This window comes from Crinia signifera, chromosome 7 (assembly GCF_055691185.1).
Source record: "Crinia signifera chromosome 7, ASM5569118v1, whole genome shotgun sequence".
Classification (NCBI taxonomy): domain Eukaryota; kingdom Metazoa; phylum Chordata; class Amphibia; order Anura; family Myobatrachidae; genus Crinia; species Crinia signifera.
Genome location: NC_139223.1, coordinates 191910938 through 191920810, shown reverse-complemented (window position 1 = coordinate 191920810; position 9873 = coordinate 191910938). Strand labels below are relative to the sequence as shown.

The window sequence follows — 9873 nt, the reverse complement described above, 5'->3', positions numbered from 1 at the left end:
TTTAATAATTTAGTATTTTGTTTTGTAATAATGCTCCTTTAATTACTAGTTATTTTTAATAAGAGGCGTCTTTAAAAGATACTTAACCCAAACAAGAATAGTAAGATATGCAAGAAAGAGTATTTGAATATTTTTTATATTCAATTATGTTTTTTTTAATGAAAATTTTATTAAATTAATATTATCTTATTTTATGGAAACTGCTATAATAAAAATAAATATATTTACAGGGTTACAATATTATTTTCATTACAGTATTTCAGCAGATTTAAATCTTCGTTGCATCCTGGGAAAATAATGAACAATAGTTGTGATTTTGTACAATATTACATTCCAGCTCTCGTGAAAAATGTGTGATCCATTTGAAAGAAACCTCAAATTTAAATAAAATAAATTTACTCACAAACTCTCATTAATTTTTAAAATGTTTATTTCAATGTACATTTATGTGCTTGCCTCCTAGACAGATCATAAAGACATTTGTAAACCATGGAAATACAGTAACCAAATAAGATTATTAAAAATAAAAACAATTTTAAATAACATTTTATTTTTATACATAATTTACTCATGCAAACTGTACTAAAAGTTAAGCCGTACAGTTTGTGAAATGTTAAATCCAAAGATTAGAAACTGCTACGTATAGACATGTCATGAAATGGGCTTCAAAACAAATGATTTACTCGCTTATTTGCGGAACACAGATACACTTTTTTTCTAATATCGGAACTAACACCATTCACCAAAAACATTTACTCTTCATACGTACATGATGTCATTTTAATTTACAGCTGTGGCAATTTTATAATACAACACAAAAAAATTAAATTTACAAATAAAGTGAGAAGTGTCTGCATTAGAGTTTAAGACCCAATATTTCACAAATTAATTTAATAACAAATAATATAAAGCTTTCCTGCAAAATTCACATTTTATGTAGCTGAGGTTAATTGGCATTAGACAAAACAATGCATTGTACATCCCTTTAGCAGGAGAATTAAACATTAATAATAAAAAGTAGTGCACAACCTCAGCTTGGATCACTGCATACATATCCAGTGATTAAATGCACGCTGACTTACAACTGTAATAAAACATGATTGACTAAACATATTTATTTAAAGTCAGCCTTAAATATTGATCTCCTAAAAACACCATCTATATTTTTTTAATTGGAATTCAATAGACATGACCATTCTCGGGAACAAAGGTAAAGAACGTATTTGTTGCATGTGTGTTACTCAAACTTTGATTACGTACATCAGAGTTTTGTAAAGTGATTTAAAATTACGTTAACACTCTACTTTTCTAGTAATCCGTGAAATATTGCATTGTGAATCAAAATAGATAATGGCACATTTAGAGGATTCAACATCCTACAGGTAACCTCACTTATGAGAATGTGTAATTTACAATCATCTCCTTCAACACAAAATTACCTTATGTCATGGAATGTTAGTTATCATACTGTACAACACACATGTTTAATTTCTACCTGCAGTCTTCCATAGGCCAGCAGAACATCGAAGGCATCTTAAAAACATTCAAGCATAGATTGCTGGCTTAATCTACAGGTCCCAATCTCTCCCCCAATTCCCAGACTCACAAATTTACATTATATTAACATTTCCAAGATACTGATTTGTTTCTCTACAAGATATGTATCAAAAGTTTGCTACTGAAAGATGATAGTGCTTACACAAGATTAAGTACAATTTAGCTTGCAAACACAATGCCCAAAAAATATGTTCTGAATTGTATAATGTCGTTTTTTTCCCATCTGTTTCTGGCACACTCATAGTAAACATAAGGTCGGGGAGCCAGTGAAGCACATTACTGTGAAATTCCAGAAACTATTCTACTTGTTACTAATAAACTAGCACTCAACGGTATTTTTTTCTTTTCACAATTTTCAGCAGGTTTACAAAAAAATAAAAATAAAAGATAAGAAAAAAAAATTAAAAAAATTAAGAATTGCACTTAGACTACATCTTTTGCAAATAACAAGCAAAAGTTGTTCCTCCCCCCTCTATTAATACATTTGAATTATAAAGTATGGTGACGAGCCTCACCGTTAAAATGTTCATAAGTCACATAACACATACAATTAAAAAAAGTCTAAAAACAAAAACATATTAAAATGTGTCCCGTTATTCTCCCTTACCAGCTGTACAGAAGAAAAAATTAAAAAGGCAAAAAGATTAAAAGAAAACTCTTATCTTTTTTTCTCATGCCAAGTGCATTATGACCTTGGGAATAATCAAGATCAAAAGGGACTATGCAGAACTTTGGTATAAAACATGATACAGCAAATACTATTACCATATCTTTCTCTGGGTCTTAGAGAACCTTGGCCCTTATTCTGATCGGTGCGGCCGGATCCGAATATGCGGCCAGGACCGTGCGTGCGAAACCCCGCCTTCCATACGGATCGCCAACTCCGTCCGTACGCGGTAAGAAGCTGGCCGAACGGACCGCACGTGTATTTTTCATGGAATACGCCTCCTCCATCTCAGGGAACCTCCCCCATCATTCGATGGTCGCAGACCATCGAATGCAGGACCGAGTGGTCCACCAGCTCCCGCAACCTCAGACCACACGGACATTTTACCGTGCAAAAGCAGGGATCTGGGCGGGCAGCTGACATCCGGCGATGTCATATGTCCGCCCCCTACACGTGCGTCACGGCCGCATTACCATACGTACGCCCAGCGTTTGCATGGGAACGCCCATGAAACGCGGGGCGTATGCATATGGTAATGAGCCCAAATAGCCCTTCACGCCCCTCTCCACCCCCTGTTCGGAGTGTTCACATTTCATGCGGGATTTGGCCGTACGCCCCGCTCGCACATGCGCAGAGACGCCTCTGCACATGCGCAGACACAAAACATCGGCGGCAAGAACGCACGTGGATATTACCGCACCAACCAGAATAAGGGCCCTTAATAGGAGTAACTAATGTCAGGTTTCACATTTTTGCACTCCAGCACGCACATACATGTATGTGTGTCTGTATGTTCAGGAGAAAGGAACAAATTAAATGGTTTAAGACAAAACATATTTAGTTAAATTAGATTAGAAAAAAACTATTGTTCCTGAACAAGAGCAAAACTTGTTCAATGTATAAAGTAAAACAGGATTTTAGGCTATTCTTCAGCTCCTAAAATACAGAGTGCCTTTTCATTGGTTTTCCCTTCTACAGTCACAATTCGTTTCTGAAGACATGATGCAATACACAAGTTTTTAATCAACTTCCTGAAGGCTGGGCCGGAGGCGGGGCCAGAGCAACATGTGAAGCGGCTGGTTCTGTACTCTGGTCTGCCATCTGGGTGAGAACAGAGGTCGCTATTGCTTCTGCCACTGAGGTGGAGCTCACGCCATTGGAAGTGCTGATTGAACTGTGTTGGATTGCTTCTGTCTGTGGGCTGCCGGGCATTGAAATGTCTTCTGAGCTCTCTTCCTTCTCAGCATCTAGCACAAAAACAAAAATATGTATTATCAGACCTGCTAAATGTAGCGCACCTATACACAAAGCTGTCTGGATTTATAACATGTTTATACTGTATAAACTCTAAGGGGGGGGGGGGGTATTCAATGTCGGCTGCTATTTCTGACAGGAAATAGCGACCTCCTATTCAATGCTGCTATTTCTGGCAGCATTTAAGGTGGATTCCGCTAAAACAGATCCGACTTTAAAACAAGTCGGATTGGTTTTGTCATAAATGGCCATGAATTGTCGAATTCAGTAGTTTCTCCACAATCCATGTCCGTTTTCGAGACTCAACAGATAGAACATTGAATTCCGCCTGTCGAGCAGGGCGAAAACGGGCCAGGATTCTGACAGTCAGAATCTCAGATTGAATACAGCCCTTTATGTGCAAATAAGCCAAGTACCACAACAATTAATGCATGCATGCCCGTTGTAACAGGCACCAATTTCACGGAGCCAGCTATAGGGGAGATGTACTTGGCTTTGGAGAGTGATAAAGTGGAGAGAAGTAAATATAGATGTGTATGCGACTGCCTCCCATTCACTTTAATGGGGCATGGCAGAGATGCAAAGAAGCGGGGCTGATGTGCTACTGCAGCAGCCCTATACTCGGTGCAATAGATAAGATATGCCTAGAAACAGGAGTATTGAGGCATATGCCCAAGTCTACATAACCCGCAGTTTCACCAACACACCATCACTGAATGTTGTCTATATGATAATGCCATTACATCACAGCTATGCCTATTCAGTCATAAAGCCAATCAAAATGTGCAGTATTGTGCAATGCGAAAAGCAGAGTTGCGCAAAGGGCTCTGCACAACCTTCTAATTACCAGTAGAGAGATGTGGGTTCGGTTTCACTCGGTTCTCAAATCCGGATCTTATTGGCTATCGGCTGTCACATGTTTTGGATAGCCAATAAAATCCAGCTAATGAAGCGCAGCATCACAGCCCATAAAAGTCCCGGCTGCTGAAGCAGTTTGGGAGCACACATAGCTAATGAAATAGAAAAGGCCACTTGCATACAGAAGAGAAGACCACCCTACACTGTACCCATTGGCTATACAGTGTACACTAAACCAAAATCTATGCAATGTATTCCCTCATTATAAACCAGTGACATCAGTACATCAGTTACTAGCTGGGCTCCATCGTCATACATTTGGTTCCGAGTACAAAATGTTTCTTTTATTAAAGCAATATACTTAGAACTTTACCTTGCCTTGTATCCATGGAAACTACACAACTCAAAACAAATTACGCACATATGAAAAAAAATCAGTGCTACCTCCCTGTGCCACCTCCCTATATAATGGCGATGACCACTGTGTTTAATACATACAAATAAATGTTCTATATAAAAGGAGCATTCAAGGGACTATGTGGTCAATTTACTAAAAATAAAAAGAGGTGCAGTTGTCCATAGCAACCAATCAGATTCTGTCTATAATGTCTCTATTGCATCCTAGTAAATGATAGACCTATTGCGATTGGTTGCATTCACCTCTAAATGTCTGCAGGGCTCAGCAGCAATGTTCTTAAGTATGAGGTCTACTTCTTATACTTCTTATTTATTTCTTATTTATTTAGCCTCTTCTAGAAGGCTAAATAAATAAATAATCTGATTGGTTGCCCATAGCAACATCCCATCTGAAATAGAACTCCCATCTTAGTATAAATATACCCCTCTGTATCCAAATGTATATAGAATTGAATGGCATATAAGGAGGCAGCAGGGTGGTGTGGTTTATACTTACCCTCCTCCGGCCCGGGCACTCTGTCGATCCCCGCTGACTTCGGCACTCGCAGCGGACACTGTACGTAATTCAGTGTAGTGCCGCTGGCGGCACATCACATGATTTCCCTGCTCCCCCAGCGGCACTACGCTAATTGCGTACAGCGTCTGTAAGGAGTGCCGGAGCAGGGGGACTGAATGCGACTGCCGGGGAGTCACCGTGGATCGCGGGGAGTCAGTGGGGATAGACGCAGTGCCCGGGCTGGAAGAGGGTAAGTATACACCAGCCATCATACCCCCACTATCCACATCGGCGTGGAGTTGAATCTATAAAGTGTGGTGAGCGTATCCGCGTCCCCTCGCCACGCTTCGAGCTCAGTGGCTCGCTACGCTCACAACACTCGCTACACTTTACAAAATCAACTCCACGGTGACGTGGATACTGGGGATATGACGTGGATAGTGGGAATATTAAGCATTGTGTATTTTCAGGGCTACAGAGCCACTTATGTAGTTTACGTAGCCAGCATAGTGCTGTATTGGTATTCTCAATACACCACTACGTAAACTACGTAATGGGCGCCCTGATAACACACAAGTACCCTGTATTTGATTATATACAGGTGCAATTGCCATTATTTTATTAAATATTAAAAAACACTGGTAGTTCTCCTGTTTTAGAAATACAAACGGTGACCTTCCCTATCCTATTACTCTACAGTGGTGAGTGTCTCATTATATGGCAATGTCTTATAGGATCTTACATTTCCCAAGCTTTCAGAACAGTAATGGTAATATGAATAGGAGACAAATTCTACCTATAAATCAGCCAACACTGTTTAGAGAACCTGCAGATTTTTGGTTATGGGGAAATGTGAGAAACTGATAAGAGGACCTGGGTTTATTAAATAAAAACTGATGCTGGGTATAAAGTAATGGGGCACACACAGGATAATTTCAGGGCTATTACGAAGCGATCTGATTAGATACTGCATGCAGTATAAATCTAGTTAGGTCACCAGTGTTCTCATGGTGAGAATACTGGTCCGCACAGATCGCTCAGCACACATCTCTGCTGCATAGCGATCTGTGCTAACCTACATCACTTAGCAGGGGGCTGAAGTCGCCCTGTGTGTAGGCCACATATGTCATTAAGCATACCTCCCAACATTCTGGAGCCCGATATTGGTGTGTGGTCTTGAGAAAAGGGTCGTGGCTGAGTGTGATCGCTAAGCCATGCCCCCGTTTTGCCACTGTGGGGGGATGGCTAGTGCTCTGAGAGGCGTAGACCATGCCCTGTTTCCCTTCTGTCTCAGTGAATAGACAATGTGCGCATGCACCGCAGAGCAGCGGTGGGAAGCGGATTCCCAACTCCGCTCACCGCGGGACACTGCTGGCCCTGGGTAGGATGTGGGACAGTACCAAAAAACACTGTGGAAAATCGGAAAGGTTGGGAAGTATTAGTGTACGAAAGACCAAGACGTCAACTAAAAAAATCCACAAGAGCAAAAAACAAAACTACTGTAGAGAATGTACCAATTGTCTTTCTTCTTAGTTCAGTGAAACGCTGTGTCCTTTGGAGGGTAAATACTCTAATCCATGCACTCATTATATCACACATTGATTACTGAAATTGCCTCCTTACCGGTCTTCCTGGCTAGACGTTCAGGGGGAAATTTACTAAAGGAAATGTGTAAAAAATAGGTGTAAAAATAGGTGTATTTGTATCCAGAAATACACTTATTTTTGATATTTTCTATCCCGAAAATACGGCAATTCGTATTGATAGCACATCAATACGAATTGCCGTATTTTCAGGATAGAAAATGTCAAAAATAAGTGTATTTCTGGATACAAATACACCTATTTTTACACCTATTTTTTACACATTTCCTGTAGTAAATTTCCCCCTCAATGTCTGCTGATCCACTGTCAGTCCCCCTCCATTGGTTGTCTCTATTTTACCACATTCAATATAAAATACTTCTACTCATACAAGGCCATTAACCTAACTACATCAACATATATCTCTCCACTTATCTCAAAATATATCCCCACCAGACCTCTCCTATCTGCGTCTCTCATCCTCACTCATTACTCATTCCCACTTACACTTGCAGGATTTTTGTCCGGCAGAACCCACCCTATGGAATGCCCTTCCACGCACACTAAGACTCTCCTCTAGCCTCCAAACTTCAAAGCGTTCCCTGAAAACTCACCTCTTCAGGCAAGCCTATCATATTCCGGAACCCCAAAATAACCTCCAGTAGCATTCATATCTACATGCATCCCATCAGGACGGTCTTGTAATCTGGTGGGACTGCCGTGCTATGGAATTCTATCCTTATGTATCCCTCCTATTATCCCTATAGACTGTAAGCTTGCGAGCAGGGCCCTACTACCTCCATGTCGGTTTGTTTCTACCCAGTTTGTCTTATCACTGTTGTTTCCAATTGTAAAACGCAACAAAATCTGCTGCGCTATATAAGAAACTGTCAATAAGTAAATAATAAATAAATGAAACCCTTCTGAGTTGACGACATGTGTTTCTACAAGATAAGCAGAGCTAAACAGCTGCGAAATGAGTCCATGTGGCCAAATAAGACACAACATACTTGCATCTTTTATGGTCGTTGCATTTTTGGGAAGTCTTCTCATTCCAATCCCATGTCTGCTTCGTGTTAGTGCAGCTGAAAATGAACATTCACCTCCATGAGAACGCACTGAAATGGCCATGAGATAAGATTGAAAAGTGTAACACTTGTTTTTTTTTTTTTACTACACCAGAGGGCGCTGTTTTCACTCTTTTTTACCAGGCGTTGTAGTCCTCAAAGTACAAAGGGATGCGGTCAGCAGGTAGACAATAAAATAGGTGGACACACAATAAAAAGTTGACATACTCTAGGTCGGGATGAGTTCCTTTATAACAAAATTACAAAACAGGAGGTTTTTCATACTTTACTATACAAGTGGATATAGAGTTAGATTATAAAATCCCAAAGCATAGCGAGCGAAGTGAGACACCAAAAACCATGAAAAACTCTAATATTGGATTTTGGTACAAAAGCTCTAGATCAGCGGTTCCGAACCCTGGTCCTCAAGTACCCTTAACAGTTCAGGTTTTCCCAGTCCCCCAGCCGATGCAATGTGCATCACCAACTGTCACATTTAAAAAATCCACAGCTGACCTTGAAAACGTGGACTGTTGGGGGAACTACTGGTGATTCCTAATTTACTAAGTGGCCGTATATAATATACGGCTGCTAAATGCTGCGAAAATATGCCTGGAAAATACAACTCATTTTCCTGGCGTATTTAGCTTTTAGCCTGCATGGATCAGTCTCGGATCTCCAGTTTTTTTTTTTTTTTAAAGTGGCAATCATTTACACTGCAAAACCAGTTTGATTTTGTAAATGATTGCTGCTTTAAAAAAAACCCTGGAGATTTCTTACCAAATCTCTCACTTTCTGAATCTCTCATCCTATTAAATTTCACCAATTAAGTTGGGAATGTAATTAGGTGAGTGCAGTGCATGCATGATTTTTTTTACGATGATGCAGCCAATGTTCTAGATTTCAATGCAAGTTTAAACAAATGAGGTTACAGGCTCCTTGTTTTGCACCAAATATTATCTATTTGAGCAATGCTTTCTAGCATCCATAGAGTTTTCTCTACATACCATTATACACTATAACAGTTTTACACCGATGATGATCATTTCCTTATGTTGCGGGGAGCCTCTGGTAAGGCTAGTTGCTCTATTTATCTGTTCCCGGGAATAAGTCCTAAATGGGATCATCAGTTACACAGGAGTTTGCTTGTGAATTAAATATCAGGGAAAAATAAGCTACGGACAAAACGGTTCAGTTGCCTGAGAAAGAAGAGCTTGCAGGTAACAACGGTTGTAGATGTTGCCTTAAGGTCCCCATATATTAGGCCAATTTGTCCGAAGAACAATTCGGACCTAACCCCCCCTGTGGTTGTTGACTGTGTCACAGATTGCTGGAGCTATCCACCAATCAGAGTGCTGACAGTCATTGACTACATGGAAGCAAGTGGAGAGATGGCTCGGGACCACAGGAGGTGCACGTTATGATTTATTTTTTGTTTACATTGTTTCACGTGAGTGGGTGTGGATTGGCCCCAAATACACTGCTTTGTCCATGACCTACAATGAGGTTACGAGGGCCCTAAATCTATGCGTACACACCAATTTTGCTGCATATTTCTGAATCCACCTGCTGAAAGAATTGTGTCACTGTACTCATTCTTCCCATTTCCATCAGACCAGCAGCACTAAAGCTGGGTATACACTATACAATTATCTGGCAGACCATCTGTCCAATCTAGTTGTTTGGAATGTAAATCTAGTAATGTATCAGCACAAATAATAAAGAACCATTTGCTCCCAGAGACTGGAAAAGGGTCTAAATGGTTGTTCAGACAAATTGGTTAAATCACAAATTTTCCAGTGTTTGGGAACAAATGGTCCATTATCATTTGTGCCAATACATTACCAAATTTTAATTCCAACTGACCAGTTTGGACATATGGTCTGCCAGATAATTGTATAGTGTATGCCCAGCTTAAAGGTGCCCACACACACGGCACTATTTTATGAACAATCCAATCTGTCTCCCAATTCC

At 40.1% G+C, this 9873-nt stretch overlaps 1 protein-coding gene across 10 annotated transcripts in view; it reads right to left on the bottom strand.

Annotated features, from left to right (window-relative positions):
- Nucleotides 1–412: 412 nt before the first annotated feature.
- Nucleotides 413–9873, bottom strand: part of ATF2 (activating transcription factor 2) — an 88851-nt gene continuing 79390 nt past the window's right edge. For all 10 annotated transcript variants that reach the window (XM_083154737.1, XM_083154736.1, XM_083154741.1 and 7 more), the window contains one exon: nt 413–3471. In XM_083154737.1, coding sequence (XP_083010863.1) covers nt 3248–3471 — 224 coding nt within the window. In that variant the 3' untranslated portion in view covers nt 413–3247. The remainder of the gene's footprint in view (nt 3472–9873) is intronic.